Raw genomic sequence first — 23,163 nt, 5'->3', positions numbered from 1 at the left:
GTTCATTAACTTTAATTACTCCTTGTCCGTGTCACACAATCCCTTCTTATGAACTCATATTGTTAATCAGATATAATAAAACAGAGTATAAATTTACTTAGTTACAGTTTAATTTAAAATAAGACTATTGTTCAGTCATTTAATCATAATTTTCCGAACAAATACTGAAGTATAATTACAAGCATTTCATAAGTGTCAAAGGCTTTTATTGACAATTACATGAAGTTGATGCAAAGAGTCAATATTTGTAGTGATGACCCTTCTTTTTCAAGACCTCTGCAATCTGACCTGGCATGCTGTCAATTAACTTATGGGCCACATCCTGACTGATGGCAGCCCATTCTTGCATAATCAATGCATGGAGTTTGTCAGAATTTGTGGGTTTTTGTTTGACTGATGGGAGACAGAGCGGGCGAGAGAGCGCGACAGAGCGGGCAAGGAACAGCGGGCGCGACACAGCGGGAGAGAACGCGAACAGAGCGGGCGAGGAACAGCGGGCGCGACACAGCGGGCGAGAGAGCGCGACATTTTCCCTTTTATCTAATATTAGGTTTTTGGTTGAAGATCTGATAACATTCAGTATCAAAAATATGCAAAAATAGAGAACGGGGGCAAATACTTTTTCACGGAACTACACATGGAACAGCTGTGGGTCCCAGAGTAGCGGTGTGAAAAGCACTAAACCTAAACTCCAGTCTTTCTGTCCTCCGCTGCTTTTCATAAAAGAAAGGAGACTAGGAAACAGTTTAGGAGATCTGTAACAGCTAAACATTGCCATTTCCCATACGTATCGTGAGCACGTTGGTAGCACATAGCCACGTGTGTGTGCAGGCTTGAACATGTGCATGTGTATTCAAAAATGTGTGTTCACCATAAGCTGTAAGACTTTGCAGTTGAAGAGATCATTGACAGCCTCCTCACAGTCTTTATCCAGCTTTAGCACCTGTTCCATGGCTTTCTCCGCCTCACTGTACCGCTACACACACACACACAGGAGGTCAAGACACATCAAGCCTGCATAAGCATATATTATATCATTTGTGAATAATCACTATACGGAGAATGTGCTTCCTATAGAATACAATAGAAGAGGAGAGGACAGTTATGCAGTTTGTGGTCCACCTTCATCCCAATGAGTGCACTGCCCTTGCGGAAATGTCCTTTAGGCCAGTCAGGTGCCAGCTGGATGGACCTCTCAGCATCAGACAGGGCCTGGGGGTACTGCCCCAAACAGCTATAACAGTACGACCGGTTCCCAAAGAACCTGGATGGACGGACAGACAGATAAACACACACACAGACACACACACACACACGCGCACACACAGAGACACACACACAGAGACACACACACACAGAGACAAGGAGACACGCACACACAGAGACACACACACACACACACACACACAGAGACACACACACACAGAGACAAGGAGACACGCACACACAGAGACACACACACACACACACACAGACACACACACACACACACAGATACAAGGAGACACACACACACACGCACACACAGAGACACACACACACACACACACACACACACACATACACACACATAGAGACACACACACATAGAGACACACACACACAGAGACACACACACACAGAGACACACACACATAGACACACACACACATAGACACACACACACACACACACACACACACACAGATACAGAGACACACGGACACACACACATGGACACACACGGAGACAGACACACACGGAGACAGACACACACGGAGACACACAGAGGGTAAATTGTGGTTTATTGTCTATGCCGTACTGTACCAATGTATTGATGTCGGCTAGATACAGTCAGCCTCCAGTATCTATGTTTTTGTGTCGGGTGCTAGTCTGTTATATGTGGTGTAATTCTCCTGTCTTATCTGGTGCCCTGTGTGAGTTTAAGTATGCTCCCTCTAATTCTCGCTCTCTCCCCCTCCCGGAGGACCTGAGCCCTGGGACCAGTCCACCTGGTCGTGCTGTTTTCTAATAATTCTCTCTACAGCACCTGCGGTCTCGAACTCTCAATGCTCGGCTATCAAAAGCCAAGTGACCTGTTACACCCTCGACAACCACTGTGATTGTTATTATTTGACCCTGCTGGTCATCTATGAACGTTTGAACATATTGGCCATGTACTGCTATAATCTCCACCCGGAACAGCCAGAAGAGGACTGGCCACCCCTCAGAGCCTGTTTCCTCTCTAGGTTTCTTCCTAGGTTCTGGCCTTTCTAGGGAGTTTTTCCTAGCCACCGTGATTCTACATCTGCATTGCTTTCTGTTTGGGGTTTTAGGATGGGTTTCTGTATAGCACTTTGACATCTACTGATGTAAAATGGGCTTCATATCTACATTTGATTGATTGATATTAGGACAGTGACACATGCTTTGTTGTTTAGGCTTTGAAATGATACAATGATTAGGAGGTTAAATTGCAGACTGTCAGCAGTAATTTGAGGGTATTTTCAATCATATCGGGTGAACTGTTCAGAAATTACAGCACTTTTCGTACATTTTAGGTGAACAAAGGTATTTGGACAAATTCACTTATTTGTGTATTAAAGAAATATAAAGTTGAGTATTTGGTTCCATATTCCTAAAATACAATGACTACATCAAGCTTGTGACTCTGCAAACTTGTTGGATGCATTTGCTGTTTGTTTTGGTTGTGTTTCAGATTATTTTGTGCCCAATAGAAATGAATGGTAATTAATGCAGTGTCATCTTGGAGTCACTTTTATTGTAAATAAGAATAGTATGTTTCTCAACACTTCTACATGAATGTGGATGCTACCATGGTTACAGATAATCCTTAATGAATCGTGAATAAGTGAGTGAGAAAGTTAGAGGCATAAATATAATACCCCCCCAAAATGCTAACCTCCCCTGTCACAACAAAAAAGGTGTCACTGTCCCAATACTTTTGGAGCTCACTGTAACTAGCATATTGAGGTCAGAGGTCATGCGGTAGTAAGTGATATAATGCAGACATATAATGGTGTGACATTACCTGTAATCCTTTGGGTCGTATTTGATGGCTTCTGTAAACATAACGACGGCCTGAGAATACTGGCCCTCCTGCACCAGCTTGATCCCTTTTTCTACAGGGCACATACACAGCCAGAGGCTCAAATGTACAAACAACATCTGAGCATGTTTGCACAGCAAGGTGTGTGTGTGTGCACCCGTATGTGTTTGAGGGTGTGTACAGAGAGTAGTATAAACGCACACACTCACCTGTCAACGAGGCGCTTCTCTTAGTCACAGCATCTGTTCCATTCACCTGAAGAAACCAGAACATGTTCCCAAAAAAGTAAGGCAAATACATTAATTTGTTCGCATATTAGCTCCCTAGAGTTTGTCCTACCTAGGAAAATGTTTACTGTCACTGTAACCTGCAGCTCTAGGCCTGGGTTGCTGTTATAACATGCTAATTAGCACTTTGTGGAAAGGTGTTAGATAAAAAGCACGTAGGCCTAGGATACATATATATATAATTTCCTAGAAAGTCAGTCACATCTTACTGATGTATCCTAGGCCTATGTATATATACATACATACACATAAATAAAAGTGTTGGTAACCTCTGACCCAGTGACACGACTGACCGTGCTCTAGCCTGTGCACTGAGGCAGTGTATGTGTATCTATGTATGTGTGTGTGAGACTATGCGAGATCAAACACATAAACGTTCCAATAACTGTTTACCATGCCTTCCAGATGCAGAGTTCACCTCATCTTAGGGAGGGCATTGAACCTGCCACGGCCTACAGATATCAACACGATGGGAGACCAGATAAAAGCCTTTTGCTTATTCATGAAAAGATTGTTGGAGTTAGATGAATAGTATTTTTATACAAACATACAGTACCAGTCAAAAGTTTACACCTACTCATTCCAGGGGTTTTCTATATTTTACTATTTTCTACATTGTAGAATAATATTGAAGACATCAAAACTATTGAATAACACATATAGTAAGATGGTGCCGAAGAGGATGACTGACGTTTTAATGCTCCTAACCAATTGTGCTATTTTGTTCATTTTCTAGCTTATTTGTTTACTTATTTTGTACATAATGTTGCTGGTACCGTCTCTTATGACCAAAAATAGCTTCTGGACATCAGAACTGGGATTTACTCACCACAAACTGGAAGAAGCTTTTTCCTTTAACGAGTCTGACGAGAAAGATATACTGCTCTCCCGGGAACAGGCCCAGATCCATGTCATTTGCGTGAAGAAAACATGGAGGAAAAGAGGATGCAGATCACGCTGCCTTCTGAGAATCCGTAGGCGATCAGAGTAAACTCCCACTGCCATCAATTCTACTTGCTAACATGTAATAAATAAAATTGATTATCTACGATTATCCTACCAACAGGACATTAAGAACTGTAATATCTTATGTTTCACTGAGTCGTTGCTGAACGACAACACGGATAATATAGAGCTGGAGGGAGTTTCAATGCACAAGCAGAACAGAGAAGTGGTGGTGGGGTGTGGTGTGGGGTGGGGGTGTGTTGTCTTTTTGTCAATAACAGCTGGTGCGCAATGTCTAGTATTAAAGAAGTCTCGAGGTATTGCTCTCCTGAGGTAGAGTACCTTATGATAAGATGTAGACCACACTACCTACCGAGAGAGTTCTCATCTAAACTATTTGTAGCTGTCTATTTACCACCACAGACCGATGCTGGCACTAAGACTGCGCTCAACCAACTCTAAGGCCACAATCAAACAAGAAAATGCTCACCCAGAAGCGGCGCTCCTATAGTGGCCAAGGACTTTAATGCAGGCAAACAAATCAGTTTTACCAAATTTTTACCAGCATGTCATACATGCAACCAGAGGGAAAAAAAACAACAACCTACAGACCACCTTTACTCCACACATGCATACAGATGCATACAAAGCATTCTCCCACCCTCCATTTGGCAAATCTGACCATAATTCTATCTTCCAGATTCCTGCTTACAAGCAAAAACTAAAGCAGGAAGTACCAGTGACTCGCTCAACACGGAAGTAGTCAGATGACGCGGATGCTACGCTACAGGACTGTTTTGCTAGCACAGACTGGATGAATCCCGGGAACACATTCCAATGGCTTTATCAATAAGTGAATCGACGACGTCATCCCCACAGAGACCGTACCTACTAGAGGTCGACCGATTATGATTTTTCAACGCAGATACCGATTATTGGAGGACCAAAAAAAGCCGATACCGATTAATCTGACAATTTTTTTTGTTGTTGTAATAAATGACAATTACAACACTGAATGAACACTTATTTTAACTTAATATAATACATCAATAAAATCAATTTAGTCTCAAATAAATAATGAAACATGTTCAATTTGGTTTAAATAATGCAAAAACAAAGTGTTGGGAGAAGAAAGAAAAGTGCAATATGTGCCATGTAAAAAAGCTAACGTTTAAGTTCCTTGCTCAGAACATGAGAACATATGAAAGCAGGTGGTTCCTTTTAACATGAGTCTTCAATATTCATTGTAAGAGGTTTTAAGTTGTAGTTAATATAGTATTTATAGGACTATTTCTCTCTATACCATTTGTATTTCATATACCTTTGACGATTGGATGTTCTTTTGGGCACTTTAGTATTGCCAGTGTAACAGTATAGCTTCCGTCGCTCTCCTCACCCCTACCTGGGCTCGAACCAGGAACACATCGACAACAGCCACCCTCGAAGCATTGTTACCCATCGCTCCACAAAAGCTGCGGCCCTTGCAGAGCAAAAGCAACAACTACTCCAAGTCTCAGAGCGAGTGACGTCACCGATTTAAACGCTATTAGCGCGCACCCTGCTAACTAGCTAGCCATTTCACATTCGTTACACCAACCTAATCTCGGGAGTTGATAGGCTTGAAGTCATAAACAGCGCAATGCTTGAAGCACAGGGAAGAGCTGCTGGCAAACGCAGTAAAGTGCTGTTTGAATGAATGCTTACGAGCCTGCTGCTGCCTACCATCACTCAGTCAGACTGCTCTATCAAATCATAGACTTAATTGTAACATAATAACACAGAAATATGAGCCTTTGGTCATTAATATGGTCGAATCCGGAAACTATCATTTCGAAAACAAAATGTTTATTCTTTCAGTGAAATACGGAACCATTCTGTATTTTATCTAACGGGTGGCATCCCTAAGTCTAAATATTGCTGTTACATTGTACAACCTTCAATGTTAAGTCATAATTACGTAAAATTCTGGCAAATTAGTTCGCAACGAGCCAGGCGGCCCAAACTGCTGCATATACCCTGACTCTGTTGCAAGAGAAGTGACACAATTTTCAGAGTTAAAAGAAATTAATCTTAGCAGGCAATATTAACTAAATATGCAGGTTTAAAAATATATACTTGTGTATTGATTTTAAGAAATGCATTGATGTTTATGGTTAGGTACACATTGGAGCAACGACAGTCCTTTTTCGCGTATGCGCACCGCATAGATTAAATGCAACGCAGGACACGCTAAATAAACTAGTAATATCATCAACCATGTGTAGTTAACTAGTGATTATTTTTTTATAAAGGTAAGTTTAATGCTAGCTAGCAACTTACCTTGGCTTCTTGCTGCATTCACGTAACAGGCAGGCTCCTCGTGGAGTGCAATGTAAGGCAGGTGGTTATAGCGTTGGACTAGTTAACTGTAAGGTTGCAAGATTGAATCCCCGAGCTGACAAGGTAAAAATCTGTCCTTCTGCCCCTGAACAAGGCAGTTAACCCACCGTTCCTAGGCCATCATTGAAAATAAGAATGTGTTCTTAACTGACTTGCCTAGTTAAATAAAGGTATAAAATTATTATTATTATATATATTTTTTTTAATCTGCTAAAAATACAGATTTTCGATTGTTATGAAAACTTGAAATCGGTCCCAATTAATCGGCCATTCCGATTAATCGGTCGACCTCTAGTACCTACATATCCCAACCAGAAGCCATGGATTACAGGCAACATCCGCATTGAGCTAAAGGCTAGAGCTGCCACTTTCAAGGAGCGGGACACTAATCCGGACACTTATAAGAAATCCGCTTTACCCTCAGATGAACCATCAACTATACAGGATTAAGATTGAATGCTACTACACAGTCTCTGACCCCCTTCCAATGTGGCAGGGCTTTGATAACTATTACGGACTACAAAAAGGTATACCCAGACGCGACCTGCCTAGTGACGCGAGCCTATCAGACGAGCTAAATGCCTTTTATGCTTGCCTCAAGGCAAGCAACACTGAAGCATGCACGAGAGTACCAGCTGTTCTGGATGACTGTGATAATGCTCTCGGTAGCCGATGTGAGCAAGACCTTTAAACAGGTCAACATTCACAAAGCCATAGGGCCAGATGGATTACCAGGATATGTACTCAAAGCACGCGAGAACCAACTGGCAAGTGTTTTCATTTACATTTTCAACCTCTCCTTGTTTGAGTCTGTAATACCTACATGTTTCAAGCAGACCACCATAGTCCCTGTGCCCAAGGAAGCGAAGGTAACCTGCCTAAATGATTACCGCCCCATAGTATTGGACAGTAATCAAAAATGCTTCGAAAGGCTGGTCATGGCTTACATCAACAGCACCCTCCCGTATACCCTAGACCCACTCCAATTCGCATACCGCCCCAACAGAGCCACAGATAACGCAATCGCACTACACACTGCCCTTTCCCACCTGGACAAAAAGAACACCTATGTGAGAATGCTGTTCATTGACTACAGTTCAACGTTCAACACCATAATGCCCACGAAGCTCATCACTAAGCTAAGGACCCTGGGCCGAAAACACCTTCCTCTGTAACTGGATCCTGGACTTCCTGACCGGCCACCCTCAGCTGGTAAGGGTAGGCAACAACACGTCTGGCACGCTGATCCTCAACACTGGGGCCCCTCAGGGGTGTGTACTTAGTCCCCTCCTGTACTCCCTGTTCACCCATGACCGTATGGCCAAACACGACTCCAACACCATCATTAAGTTTGCTGACGACACAACAGTGGTAGGCCTGATCACCGACAACGATGAGACAGCCTATAGGGAGGTGGTAAGAGAACTGGCAGTATGGTGGCAGGACAACATCTACCTCAATGTGAGCAAGACAAAAGAGCTGATTGTGGACTACAGGACGAACAGGCCCCCATTAACATCAACGGGCTGTAGTGGAGTTTCAGGTTCCTTGGTGTCCACATCATTAATGAGCTATCATGGTCCAAACACACCAAGACAGTCATGAAGAGGGCACGACAAAACCTTTTCCCCCTCAGGAGACTGAAAAGACTTGGCATGGGTCTCCAGATCCTCAAAAAGTTATACAGCTGCACCATTGAGAGCATCCTGACCGGTTGCATCACCGCCTGGTATGGCAACTGCTCGACATCTGACCGTAAGGCACTACAGAGGGTGGTGCGTACGGCCCAGTACATCGAGGCCAATATTCCTGCCATCCAGGACCTCTATACCAGGTGGTGTCAGATGAAAGCCTATGAAATTGTCAGCGACTCCAGTCACCCAAGTTATAGACAGTTTTCTCTGCTACCGCACAGCAAGCGGTACCGGAGCGCCAAGTCTAGGACCAAAATGCTCCTTAACAGCTTCTACTCCCAAGCCATAAGACTGATGAAAAATGTATCAAATAGCCTCCGGACTATTACATTGACAACCCCCCCCCCCATTTGTTTTGTACACTGCTGCTACTAGCTGTTTATTATCTATGCATAGTCACTTCACCCCTACCTACATGTACAAACCATTAAGTGCTATGTTGAAACTGACTCTCATGAGGACCGCCACAGAAAAGGAAGACCCAGAGTTACTTCTGCTGCAGAGGATAAGTTCATTAGAGTTAACTGCACCTCAGATTGCAGTCCAAATAAATGCTACAGAGTTCAGGTAACACACACACATCTCAACATCAACTGTTCAGAGGAGACTGCGTGAAATCAGGTCTTCATGTTCAAATTACGGCAAAGAAACCACTACTAAAGAACACCAATAAGAAGAGACTTGCTTGGGCCAAGAAACACGAGCAATGGACATTATTAGACTGGTGGAAATGTGTTCTTTGGTCTGATGAGTCAAAATTTGAGATTTTTGGTTCCAACCGCCGTGTCTTTGTGAGACGCAGAGTAGGTAAACGGAGGATCTCCATTGTGATGGTGCGATGGTGCTTTGCTGGTGACACTGTCAGTGATTTATTTCGAATTCAAGGCACACTTAACCATTATGGCTACCACAGCATTCTGCAGCGATATGCCATCCCATCTGGTTTGTGCTTAGTGGGATAATCATTTGTTTTGCAACAGGTAAATGACTCAACACACCTCCAGGCTGTATAAGGGCTATTTGACCAGGGAGGAGAGTGATGGAGTGCTGCATCAGATGATCTGGCCTCCACAATCAACCGACCTCAACCCAGTTGAGATGGTTTGGGATGAGTTGGACCGCAGAGGGAAGCAAAAGCAGCCAACAAGTGCTCAGCATATGTGAAAACTCCTTCAGACTGTTGGAAAAGCATTCCAGGTAAAGCTTGTGGAGAGAATGCCAAGTGTGCAAAGCTGTCATCAAGGCAAGGCAAAGGGTGGCTACTTTGAAAAATCTCAAATATGAAATACTTTTTTGGTTACTTCATGATTCCATGTGTGTTATTTTATAGTTTTGATGTCTTCACTATTATTCTACAATGTAGAAAATAGTAAAAATAAAGAAAAACCCTTGAATGAGTAGGTGTGTCCAAACTTTTGACTGGTACTGTACGTCTCAGCTACCATTACACAACAACTGCGTTTCTTGGACATACTAGTCGTTTACAATTCAACCGAGAGTGGCAGAAGTGAAATGTTACAATTGACCCCGTAAACGTAACAGGCTGCAGGGCAGTGTTAATTTTGTCAACAATAACTATTGATGAAAAATATTAGTCAACTACCTGTTTTTCCCTGATGAAAACTAATGACAAAAACGAAATTGTTGCGTTTATATTTTTGTTCAGCATATTTTCATCAACTATACCAATCAAAAGACCTTTTCTTACTCTAAAATGATACATCATTAGACACATGGAATGTTCCACAGGACAATCCAAAAAAGAGAAGTGACAATTTAGAATGATAGTAAAAGGTGCAAACACAGATTTTCTTTCAATCATCACATCAATTAGTTCCTATTTTAACCATTTTGAGATGTAAAAAATGCTCCTGAGCACAATTTAACACAGCACTCTAGACTAAGGCGTCCAATTTACCCCTGGTCTCCCCTATTACAGTAGACAGCTAGCCATCAACACTCCTACTACTGACAGCAACCTATTGCCAACACTCCTACCACAGTAAACAGTTACTGTATCTAGCTATCCTTAGCCCCCACACTCCTACCACAGTAAACAGCTACTGTACCTCGCTATCCTTAGACCCCGACCCCACACTCCTACCACAGTAAATAGTCACTGTACCTCGCTATCCTTAGCCCCAACACTCCTACCACAGTAAATAGTTACTGTACCTCGCTATCCTTAGCCCTGACACTACCACCAGATCAGACAGTTAGCCATCAACACTCTTAGTGCAGACAGCAAGTAATCACCAACACTGCTATAACAGCTATCAAACAGCAAGCTTTCACCAACTAGCTAGCTACCTAGCTATCCTTAGCCCCAACAACACTTCTACAACGCAGTGACTTCTAGATGGCAAGATATCCTAAGTCTCACAGCAGACAGCTAACTAGCTATCATCAACACTCCTACCACAGAAACATCTTTAACCCCAACAACTTCTAAGTAGCTAGCTAGCTATCGTTGCCACAACAACTCTTACAGACAGACATCAACAAAACACCCATCTAGCTAGATATCCTGGCTAGCACCACTCTTACCATAGCAACTAGCCAGCAAGGTAGATATCCCAAAGCTCACGGTCCACTTACCTCTCTGGTTCTGCCCTCATTCTCCTTGGACTTGCGCCCAGGTTTGGTCCAGCCTTTTGGCCTGATGTGGCTAGCAGCGTTGGCAAAGAATGCACTGCTCACATCCCACTCCGGTTCCTACAGTAGAGAGACAAAAATAAAGGCATATGTGTGAGAGAGAGAGTAGTTTACTAAAAGGTACCCATCAGTGTGTATTAAGACTCCTCAAGTAGAGACGGCTCCCCTAAACTAGCCTGGGTAGCTTCCCAGACTGTTTCTTGAATCAACAACACTACATAATTGGCCTGGTTCCACCTCAGTTTGTGCAGTCTTTACAATTCCTATAGTCATTGTCACAGACAGCATAAACAGACCTGGGACCAGGCTCTTAAGCCATTGCCAAGATGGAGTCAATCTATCCCTACCTCTTCAGAGTGTCGTGCAGTGGTCTTCTGGGGTCCTTTAGTCCCCGAGGGGGCTGGGGATGGGGCGGGAGGCTCCTTGGAGCAAGGAATGGCTGCTCTATCCTCTTTTTCTTCTTCTTGCTCCTCCTCCTCAAGCTCAGAATCGCTCTCCTCTGCTTCCTCCTCCTCAGATTCACCACCATCATCATCCTCATCTTCAGCATCCTGGTAAACACACACAGTTAGAGAGAGCATATTATAACCTAGCTGGAATGCCAACTGTCCATTCCTTTTTATAACAACCATTCCTTTCTATACAAACCATTCCTTTTTTCGATTATTGCAAATTAGGGTGCTAATCATCATATGATTCAGATTAATTTAGAAGACATTGGTTTGTAGTTTACCTGCTCGGTGCTCTCAGGCATCTTCACCTGCTCCAGCTTCTTGCGCTCCCGTTGACGCTGAGAGAAACATAGAAACAGCATCACGCATCACGAATACAGATGACTATGTTGTTCACTATGGCTCAGGAGGAGTAGGTGTGTGTGTGCGCGTGTTGCTCACCTTCCTCTTGGCTCTGCGTCGCTCCACTCTGCGTTTGGCCTTCTCCTCCTCACTCAGACTGTCCTCCCCACTGATGTCCTGTTCCTTAAAGACATTATCTGGTACTACTGTATACTTTCTAGCCAGTAGTTCTGAAAGTAGTGCTCACGAACCGTAAGGGGTCCTCGAAAATTGCATACTACGTCACATTTGTGCAGATATGTGTACCACATCATTGCTCTCCCTCTACTGTGTGTGCGCAACACTTGTTGGCTGTCACTCAAATGCTGAGGGACTGAAGCTCATTGGCTTAGAAGTCAAATTGCTAGGAGGCTGGTAGCCGTGGGGGAAAATGTAGGGAAAAATGGTGCAGCACAGCTCCCAGACAAAGCGTTGCTTTGAAATTAGGGATTTCGTGGCTAATTGAGGTAAGACAGTAATTCCGCTCATAGATTATGCATGTATGAACTACACATTGGCACATCCAGCACAAAGCGGGAGGTTAAAGTCATCGCCTAAGTTCCAGAGCATGCCATTTAACTTTAAGACCACAATGCTCCGTACACTATCAAACATACATTGCCCTTCAGTGTAACATGTCCTTACCTCTGATTGATAGTGTCACATTATTTTCAGGAAAATCATTCGTATGGAGATTCCTGCAAAAAATATGATTTGAAGATGATTACCTTACCTGAGACAGTGTGACGTCATCGGTGGGGTCAGGGGTCACTGCGCCACACTCCATCTCCTCCTGGCCCTGGGCACTGGGGGCTTCTGGGCAAAAAACAAAAACATACGAGTGTACAAAACATTAGGAACAACCTAATATTGAATTGAACCCCCATTTGCCCTCAGAACAGCCTCAATTAATCAGGGCATGGACTACAAAGTGTTGAAAGCATTCTACAGGGATGCTGGCACATGTTGACTCCAATGCTTCCTTTCCTCAGTTGTTTCAAGTTTGCTGGATATCCTTTGGGTGGTGGACCATTGTTGATACACACGGGAAACTGTTCAGCGTGAAAAACTCAGCAGCGTTGCAGTTCTTGACACACTCAAACCCATCAATATTTTGTCTTGCCCATTCACCCTCTGAATGGAACACATAGATAATCCATGTCTCAATTGTCTCAAGGCTTAAAAGTCCTTCTTTAACCTGTCTCCTCCCCTTTATCTACACTGATTGAAGTGGATTTAACAAGTGACATCAATAAAGGATCATAGCTTTCACCTGGATTCAGGTGGTCAGTCTATATCACGGAAAGAGCAGGTGTTCCTAATGTGTACATCAGGGTTCTATTCATACGTTGCATGCTCAAAGAGGTAAGCCAATCAATGTCTGAAATAGAGAATTGGTTGAAACCTAGCTAACATTAACAGAACTGTGCGGTCCGATACAGGCTTGAACCAGGTCACGGCTTCGCTGACATCGGATTCAAGTCAGTCTGTCACGCACATAATCTAACGACTGAACAGTTCCTTCTGCAAAAGGAGAACTGAGAATATATATATTTTTAAATATTGTTTATGGTCAAAGCCTTAAAACAGGGGTGTCAATTTCATTCCATGGAGGGCCTAGTGTCTGCTGGTTTTTGTTTTTTATCCTGTCAATTAAGACCGAGACAATTAGATGAGGGAAGTTCCTTACTAACCAGTGACCATAGTTATCAATCAAGTCCAAGGGAGGAGCGCAGAAACTCTGCCCTCTGTGGAATGAGTTTGACATGTGTCTTACACTGACAGGATTCCATCTTCTGTGTTTTACATTTCAAGCTCTGAATTCTGATGGACCAAAACGAGAAGTGAAACAGCTGTCAAGAGGTGTACATGTGACTTCTCTAGTACAGCACATTCGAAAAGTATTCAGACCTTGACTTTTTCCACAGCCTTATTCTAAAAATGATTAAATAGTTTTTTTCCCCATCAATCTACACACAATACTCCATCATTTGGCAAATGTATAAAAAAATACTAAACTGAAATATACATAAATATTCAGACCCTTTACTCAGTACATTGTTGAAGGACCTTTGGAAGCGATTACAGCCTCAAGTCTTCTTGGGTATGCCGCTACAAGCTTGACACTCCTGTATTTGGGGAATTTCTAACATTCTTCTCTGCATATCCCTTTCAAGCTCTGTCAAGTTGGATGGGGAGCGTCGCAGCACAGCTATTTTCAGGTCTCTCCTGAAAATAGGATGTTCGATCGGGTTCAATTCCGGGGTCTTGCTCGGCCACTCAAGGACATTCAGAAACTTGTCCCGAAGCCACTCATGCGTCGTCTCTGTTGTGTGCTTAGGGTCATTGTCCTGTTTGACGGTGAACATTCGCCCCCAGTCTGAGGTCCTGAGCGCACTAGAGCAGGTTTTCACCCAGGAACTCTCTGTACTTTGCTCTGTTCATCCTGACACCCAGTCCCTGCCGCTGAAAAAAATCCCCACAGCATGATGCTGCCACCACCGTGATGCACTGTAGGGATGGAGCCAGGTTCACTCCAGACGTGACGCTTGAAATTCAGGCCAAATAATTCAATCTTTCATCAGACCAGAGAATCTTGTTTCTCATAGTCAGAGTCCTTTAGATGCCTTTTGGCATAATCCAAGCGGGCTGTCATGTGCCTTTAACTGAGGAGCGGCTTCTGTCTGGTCACTCTACCATTATGGCCTAATTGGTGGTGCTGCAGAGATGGTTGTCCTTCTCGAAGGTTCTCCCAAGTACACTGAAGCTCTATCAGAGTGACCATCGGGTTCTTGGTCATCTCCCTGACCAAGGCCCTTTTCCTTCCGATTGCTCAGCTCCAAGGAGAGCTGGCCGCCCGGTGGTTCCAAACTCCTTCCATTTGATAATGATGGAGGGTCTGAATGCTGCAGAAATGTTTGGGTACCCTTCCCCAGATCTGTGCCTTAAGACAAACCTGTCTCTGAGCTCTACAGACAATTCCTTCAACCTAATGGCTTAGTTTTTGCTCTGACATGCACTGTCAAATGAGGGAGCTTAGGTGTGTGCCTTTCCAAATCATGCCCAATCAATTGAATTTACCACAGGTGGACTCCAATCAAGTTGTAGAAACATCAAGGATGATCAATGGAAACAGGATGCACCTGAGCTCAATATTGAGTCTCAAGGCAAAGGGTCTGAATACTTATGCAAATAAATGTGCAAACTTTTTTTTAAACTGTTTTCGCTTTGTCATGTTTTTTTCTTCTTCTTTCATGTATTTTAGAATAAAGCTGTAATGTAACAAAATGTCTGAATACTTTCCAAATGCACTGTATGCCTGGCTGTGACACCAATCTGTGCCTTTCCACAACTTTGTCCCTGAGTTGTTGTTTTTTTAAGATCCTTGGTGCTCATGATTGAGTGTTTGCTTTGCAAGTCACTACTAGCAGACAGAACCTACAGGAACTGCTGAATGAATCCTGAAATCCTATGAATCAATACAATTTAACACAGGTTGAGGCCAATAAACTTGGTGTGTGATTCTGAATGTGATTGGTTTGCCCTGAGCTAATTTAGGATTGCTATTACAAGGTTGGTGGACACTTACAGTAAGCAACCAAGCTATTCCATTTATTGATTTTCAAAAGAATACATAAAAAAATGTCACTTGTGTGGTAGGATGTGTAGATCAAAGGGTGTTAAGTACACTGCTCAAAAAAATTAAGGGAACACTAAAATAACACATCCTAGATCTGAATGAATGAAATATTCTTATTAAATACTTTTTTCTTTACATAGTTGAATGTGCTGACAACAAAAATCACGCAAAAATTATCAATGGAAATCAAATGTATCAACCCATGGAGGTCTGGATTTGGAGTCACACTCAAAATTAAAGTGGAAAACCACACTACAGGCTGATCCAACTTTGATGTAATGTCCTTAAAACAAGTCAAAATGAGGCTCAGTAGTGTGTGTGGCCTCCGCGTGCCTGTATGACCTCCCTACAACGCCTGGGCATGCTCCTGATGAGGTGGCGGATGGTCTCCTGAGGGATCTCCTCCCAGACCTGAACTAAAGCATCCGCCAACTCCTGGACAGTCTGTGGTGCAACGTGGCGTTGGTGGATGGAGCGAGACATGATGTCCCAGATGTGCTAATTGGATTCAGCTCTGGGGAACGGGCGGGCCAGTCCATAGCATCAATGCCTTCCTCTTGCAGGAACTGCTGACACACTCCAGCCACATGAGGTCTAGCATTGTCTTGCATTAGGAGGAAACCAGGGCCAACCGCACCAGCATATGGTCTCACAAGGGGTCTGAGGATCTCATCTCGGTACCTAATGGCAGTCAGGCTACCTCTGGACGAGCACATGGAGGGCTGTGCGGCCCCCCAAAGAAATGCCACCCCACACCATGACTGACCCACCGCCAAACCGGTCATGCTGGAGGATGTTGCAGGCAGCATAACGTTCTCCACGGCGTCTCCAGACTCTGTCACGTGCTCAGTGTGAACCTGCTTTCATCTGTGAAGAGCACAGGGCACCAGTGGCGAATTTGCCAATCTTGGTGTTCTCTGGCAAATGCCAAACGTCCTGCACGGTGTTGGGCTGTAAGCACAACCCCCGCCTGTGGACGTCGGGCTCTCATACCACCCTCATGGAGTCTGTTTCTGACCGTTTGAGCAGACACATGCACATTTGTGGCCTGCTGGAGGTCATTTTGCAGGGCTCTGGCAGTGCTCCTCCTGCTCCTCCTTGCACAAAGGCAGAGGTAGCGGTCCTGCTGCTGGGTTGTTGCCCGTCCTACGGCCTCCTCCACGTCTCCTGATGTACTGGCCTGTCTCCTGGTAGCGCCTCCATGCTCTGGACACTACGCTGACAGACACAGCAAACCTTCTTGCCACAGCTTGCATTGATGTGCCATCCTGGATGAGCTGCACTACCTGAGCCACTTGTGTGGGTTGTAGACTCAGGCTCATGCTAACACTAGAGTGAAAGCACCACCAGCATTCAAAAGTGACCAAAACATTAGCCAGGAAGCATAGGAACTGAGAAGTGGTCTGTGATCACCCCCTGCAGAACCACTCCTTTATTGGAGGTGTCTTGCTAATTGCCTATAATTTCCACCTGTTGTGTATTCCATTTGCACAACAGCATGTGAAATTTATTGTCAATCAGTGTTGCTTCCTAAGTGGACAGTTTGATTTCACAGAAGTGTGATTGACTTGGAGTTACATTGTGTTGTTTAAGTGTTCCCTTTATTTTTTGGAGCAGTGTATTTTGTATTTTAATTCCAGCCTATAAGGCAACAAAAGGTGAACATTTTGAAAGGGTGTAGACTTTCTATAGGAACTGTATTTTTAGCTTTGGATCATTTTTTTCTGCCTTGTGTAAGTTTTAGATACATTGCTTGTGCCTTGATATTCCATTACCAAAATCCCACTCATCTTTAAGATATGTTCTAATTTCTCTCCCTCATGAGGGACAATAATGAAAGTTAACAGAAGTAACAACTAAAGGTAGACCTATCAATTAGTTAGTGTTTTTACTGATATACATTTTCATTATAAATTATTAAGTCAAATAAAATGTATTTGTCACATTCTTCATAAACAACAGGTGCTGTGAAATAGTTATGGGTCCTTCATCAACAATGCAGAGTTATGATAGTGATTAAAAAAGTTACTTTTAAAATAACCAAAATCAGTAACGGATTTCTGCAATTGAATTGGCTACAATGGGAAATCATAGAAGTCAAACCACAGTTGGGTTCACAAGTTTGGACAGCACAGTAGAGCATTAGTATTAGTTCAGTACAGTACAGTTCAGCACAGTACACAGTAGGGCACACAAGTTGAGAACACTATAATGTTCTGTACTATACTTTACTGTGCTGAAGTGTACTGTACTGTGCTCAACTGCACTGATCTCTACCGTGCTGTACTTTGATGTTCAAACTTGTGAAACATTGACATCTATGATTGTTTCAGATTTGGTCCGGAACAACAAAATGTGGTCTTGTTTGAGAGCAGAGCTCATTAAAATAATAGCCAGTGTGTAGAATAATACCCAGATATGCAATGGAAGATATTTCATACGTATACTTTAGTGTACCTATTTAGGATACATCACCATGAAGAGAATGATATTCATAACATCTATGTTGTACAGACAGGGTGTAAATCCACTTTACTTACTCAATAAACCAAATAGATTTTTTCAATGTCAAGGTGTGGTGTCATAGATGACACACCATTGTTTTGGCTGACATCGTTGCATCTTAATTCAGAGCAGATATTTAACAGACTTTTCTTTTTTTTAATTGAGGGATTTTACAGAAATTCTGTGACCAAAATTTGCATCTGCACAGTTCTTCCAGTAAGTGTGTTTCTGTAAAAATGTCAATGTACATTGTTAAAAGGAGTCATTGTGCATAGAGTTGTATGGTTTGTTAAACTTTTAAATCAATGGTTTTTGTTTGGTATACATTCTAAGTGAAAAATCTGTCCTTCACTGGGCAACAAAAACCATGGTTATGCACTGGGCAACAACAAACAGTTGACACAAAACAGAGTTCAGTGGTTAAACAGTAAGTTCCGTGGTTAAGGAGTGAAACTAATTGTTGTGGAATCATGTGTCATTTGTCTAGTCTAGACATTACATCTGTCTGATCTAGTGACATTTGCCTACAGTTTGTCTGAGGGGAGACAATAGGGAAACTAAAATAACAGAAGGAAATGAGCTCCGATGGGATGGGTTGACATGGAATCTAGAAGTCGACCGATTAATCGGAATGGCCGATTAATTAGGGCCGGTTTCAAGTTTTATAACAATCGGTAATCGGCATTTTTGGACGCCGATTATATTGCAATCCACAAGGAGACTGCGTGGCAGTGCAGACAGCAAGGAGAGATGGTAAATTGCTAGCTGGCATTAAACTTATCCTTTAATAAACAATCAATCTTAACATAATCACTAGTTAACTGCACATGGTTGATGATATTACTAGTTTAACTAGCTTGTCCTGCGTTGCATATAATCAATGCGGTGCCTGAAATTGTGTCACTTCTCTTGCGTTCAGTGTAAGCAGAGTCAGGGTATATGCCGCAGTTTGTCTTGGCTTGTTGCGAACTGTGTGAAGACGATTTCTTCTTAATTAACAAAGACCATAATTAATTTGCCAGAATTTTACGTAATTACGACATAACATTGAAGGTTATGTAATGTAACAGCAATATTTACATGGTTCCATTTTTAATTGAAAGATTTTTTATTTATTTTTTAACCTTTATTTAACTAGGCAAGTCAGTTAAGAACAAATTCTTATTTTCAATGACAGCCTAGGAACAGTGGGTTAACTGCCTGTTCAGGGGCAGAACGACAGATTTGTACCTTGTCAGCTCGGGGGTTTGAACTTGCAACCTTCCGGTTACTAGTCCAACGCTCTAACCACTAGGCTACCCTGTTTTGTTTCAAAATGAGTTTCCGGATTTGACCATATTAATGACCTATCTGTGTGATTCTTTTTTTGATAATTAAGTCTATGATTTGATATTTCATAGAGCAGTCTAAGCGGTGGTAGGCAGCAGCAGGCTCGTAAGCATTCATTCAAACCACACTTTCCTCCGTTTGCCAGCAGCTTTTTGCAATGCTTGAAGCACAGCGCTGTTTAGGACTTCAAGCCTATCAACTCCTGAGATTAGGCTGCCAATACTATAGTGCCTATAAGAACATCCAATTGTCAAAGTATATGAAATACAAATGGTATAGAGAAAAATAGTCCTACAATAACTACAACCTAAAACCTCTAAACTGGGGATATTGAAGACTCATGTTAAAAAGGAACCACCAGTTTTCATATGTTCTCATGTTCTGAGCAAGGAACTTAAGCGTTAGCTTTTTTACATGGCACATATTGCACTTTTCTTTCTTCTCCCAACACTTTGTTTTTGCATTATTTAAACCAAATTAAACATGTTTCATTATTTATTTGAGACTACATTTATTTTAATTTTATTTTTTTATTTGCAAATTATGGTGGAAAATAAGTATTTGGTCACCTACAAACAAGCAAGAATTCTGGCTCTCACAGACCTGTAACTTCTTCTTTAAGAGGCTCCTCTGTCCTCCACTCATTACCTGTATTAATGGCACCTGTTTGAACTTGTTATCAGTATAAAAGACACCTGTCCACAACCTCAAACAGTCACACTCCAAACTCCACTATGGCCAAGACCAAAGAGCTGTCAAAGGACACCAGAAACAAAATTGTAGACCTGCACCAGGCTGGGAAGACTGAATCTGCAATAGGTAAGCAGCTTGGTTTGAAGAAATCAACTGTGGGAGCAATTATTAGGAAATGGAAGACATACAAGACCACTGATAATCTCCCTCGATCTGGGGCTCCACGCAAGATCTCACCCCGTGGGGTCAAAATGATCACAAGAACGGTGAGCAAAAATCCCAGAACCACACTGGGGGACCTAGTGAATGACCTGCAGAGAGCTGGGACCAAAGTAACAAAGCCTACCATCAGTAACACACTACGCCGCCAGGGACTCAAATCCTGCAGTGCCAGACGTGTCCCCCTGCTTAAGCCAGTACATGTCCAGGCCCGTCTGAAGTTTGCTAGAGAGCATTTGGATGATCCAGAAGAAGATTGGGAGAATTTCATATGGTCAGATGACACCAAAATATAACTTTTTGGTAAAAACTCAACTCGTCGTGTTTGGAGGACAAAGAATGCAGAGTTGCATCCAAAGAACACCATACCTACTGTGAAGCATGGGGGTGGAAACATCATGCTTTGGGGCTGTTTTTCTGCAAAGGGACCAGGACGACTGATCCGTGTAAAGGAAAGAATGTATGGGGCCATGTATCGTGAGATTTTGAGTGAAAACCTCCTTCCATCAGCAAGGGCATTGAAGATGAAATGTGGCTGGGTCTTTCAGCATGACAATGATCCCAAACACACCACCCGGGCAACGAAGGAGTGGCTTCGTAAGAAGCATTTCAAGGTCCTGGAGTGGCCTAGCCAGTCTCCAGATCTCAACCCCATAGAAAATCTTTGGAGGGAGTTGAAAGTACGTGTTGCCCAGCAACAGAGGAGATCTGCTTGGAGGAATGGGCCAAAATACCAGCAACAGTGTGTGAAAACCTTGTGAAGACTTACAGAAAACGTTTGACCTCTGTCATTGCCAACAAAGGGTATTTAACAAAGTATTGAGATAAACTTTTGTTATTGACCAAATACTTATTTTACACCATAATTTGCAAATAAATTCATTAAAAATCCTACAATGTGATTTTCTGGATTTTTTTCCCTCATTTTGTCTGTCATAGTTGAAGTGTACCTATGATGAAAATTACAGGCCTCTCTCATCTTTTTAAGTGGGAGAACTTGCACAATTGGTGGCTGACGAAATACTTGTTTGCCCCACTGTGTGTGTGTGTGTTTATATATATATATATATACACACACACATACACACACACAAATAAATAAATAAATAATATATTCAAAAAACGTTCTAGAAAAAACGTTTTCTAGATCTGTGTCTAAGGGCAGCCTCTATGTGAAACATGTGTAAGCACAGGTGTGGGAGTTCTGTAGAAACAAATCAATAAATACAAGCCATTTTTACATCAGCAGATGTCACAAAGTGCTTATACAGAAACCCAGCCTAAAACCCCAACAGAGTTTGTGTGAGCCTAGTAAATGGTGGGAAAGGGTGAATGTGAGTTTAATGATGATGCAGATCATGAGATCTCTGAGTGTAAACACAGAGACAAGAAGAAGGCGGGTGGGGACGGTTGGTATCCATATATAGAACATCTGCTAAGATCAAACCAACACACATCAAAATCTTATGTATTAGTCTCTGTACTAGAGGCCAAAATTAGTGCTGGTATTTAATTGAGGAAATCTGTTAGAATGTATTCCCACGCATAAGAGATATTTGACTATATACAAATGTCAGCAAGTTTGAAATTATTATGTTTTAGTCAAATGCTATATTTGTTTGTGCTTCTTGCCGTAATTTGCATTTTACAAATGATTTGTAATTACTGTATGTTCCGGCCCCCTGACCATCAGCTCAAGAAAAAGAGAAAAAAAAACACATCTAGCGATCTGAATCTAGTTGATGATCCCTGCTCTGGGCTACGGCCTTATCAAAACACAGCCATCTTTTCTAAATGACTTCAAATGGCTGAACAGGGACAAAGTCATCCAACAATATGTTCTGGGAGGGCAGGGAAGTTCTGGGGAGCTGGCTGACCTGTGATGTCACAGCCTCATGACTAGGGCCCGCAGTCCCTTCCCTGAGCTGAGTTCAAACTTCTTAGGGGAGAAGGGAAGACATTTAAAGGGATAGTTATATGATAAATGTATATATTTATGGTCTTCTAACCTCAAAAGGAGCTCAGTGAAAAGTAGTCAAAGGTATATATATTTTCTTTCTTTTTCTTCTTCAGAAAGCTGTTCCTGTAATCTAAATGGCCATGATGTCAGTAGGGTACAAGTCCATTGATGAATATAATACTAGAGTGGCTGATGTCATAAGTTCCCCTCACATGACAGTATGCTGATTTCCTATTGGGCTGCTAGGGGTCAAGTCAGGGCCACTGTGTCAGTTCATTCACCCTGGAAGACACCAGGACAAATATACAGGTAATGGGATACAGATACAGATACAGTGGGCATGTTCAATAGGGCACAATGTAGCAAAATGTTTCCAAAATGGAAAGTGAACAGGGGGGATGTTTAGATAAAACACTGGATTGACATCTATACATAGACCTGTACACTGTTGAAATGTCCATCTCCTCAGTGTGGAAGATCTGTGGCATTTCTTGCAGTAGTTCCCAAACGCACACATACAAACACCAACAGTGACTAACTATCCGTCTGTGACTCACCACCAGACCATATAGGGATGGAGTAAATCTCAGCATCTGGTCCCATCCAGAAACCCTGAGATCTGAGAGGACAGGATAGACATAGACTAAACACTAGGAAATATGGTAAAAACTCCACCCAGTCCTAATTTTATGTCAGTGTCCGGCCTGCTACTTAAATGGCAGGATACGCATGTTCTTACTGCACCGTCTGAGTACCCATTACCTACTAAATCATACTGTTCCTTCAATCCCCATCATAAAGGAATGTTCTCTGCCCAACAAATTATCCAGATCTGATGCCAATAGCAACAAAAGATCCAGTGTTTACCTCTTGTAGGAAATTAGTAGTGCTGAAAGGGGATTTTGCTGACACAAGAATGTAAAATATACAGTATATCATCCCAAACTATGGGAGGCTAGCTACAACATCTAGCTA

At 42.5% G+C, this 23,163-nt stretch overlaps 1 protein-coding gene across 4 annotated transcripts in view; it reads right to left on the bottom strand.

The window, feature by feature from the left end:
• LOC112253194 (stress-induced-phosphoprotein 1) overlaps nucleotides 1–23,163 on the bottom strand; it is a 36,515-nt gene that overhangs the window by 5,665 nt on the left and 7,687 nt on the right. For 2 of the 4 annotated variants that reach the window (XM_042323666.1, XM_024425214.2), the window contains exons 2-10: nucleotides 12,576–12,658; nucleotides 11,903–11,986; nucleotides 11,743–11,799; nucleotides 11,357–11,560; nucleotides 10,953–11,069; nucleotides 3,259–3,304; nucleotides 3,032–3,122; nucleotides 1,123–1,264; nucleotides 872–976 (exon numbers count right to left, since the gene is read on the bottom strand). In XM_042323666.1, the coding sequence (XP_042179600.1) occupies nucleotides 872–976; nucleotides 1,123–1,264; nucleotides 3,032–3,122; nucleotides 3,259–3,304; nucleotides 10,953–11,069; nucleotides 11,357–11,560; nucleotides 11,743–11,799; nucleotides 11,903–11,986; nucleotides 12,576–12,658 (929 nt within the window). The remainder of the gene's footprint in view (nucleotides 1–871; nucleotides 977–1,122; nucleotides 1,265–3,031; nucleotides 3,123–3,258; nucleotides 3,305–10,952; nucleotides 11,070–11,356; nucleotides 11,561–11,742; nucleotides 11,800–11,902; nucleotides 11,987–12,575; nucleotides 12,659–23,163) is intronic. The other 2 variants (XM_042323668.1, XM_042323667.1) reach the window with 2 other exon arrangements.

This window comes from Oncorhynchus tshawytscha, linkage group LG06 (assembly GCF_018296145.1).
Source record: "Oncorhynchus tshawytscha isolate Ot180627B linkage group LG06, Otsh_v2.0, whole genome shotgun sequence".
Classification (NCBI taxonomy): Eukaryota; Metazoa; Chordata; class Actinopteri; order Salmoniformes; family Salmonidae; genus Oncorhynchus; species Oncorhynchus tshawytscha.
The sequence above is the reverse complement of the archived record's forward strand: the minus strand, read 5'-3'. Positions and strand labels throughout refer to the sequence as shown.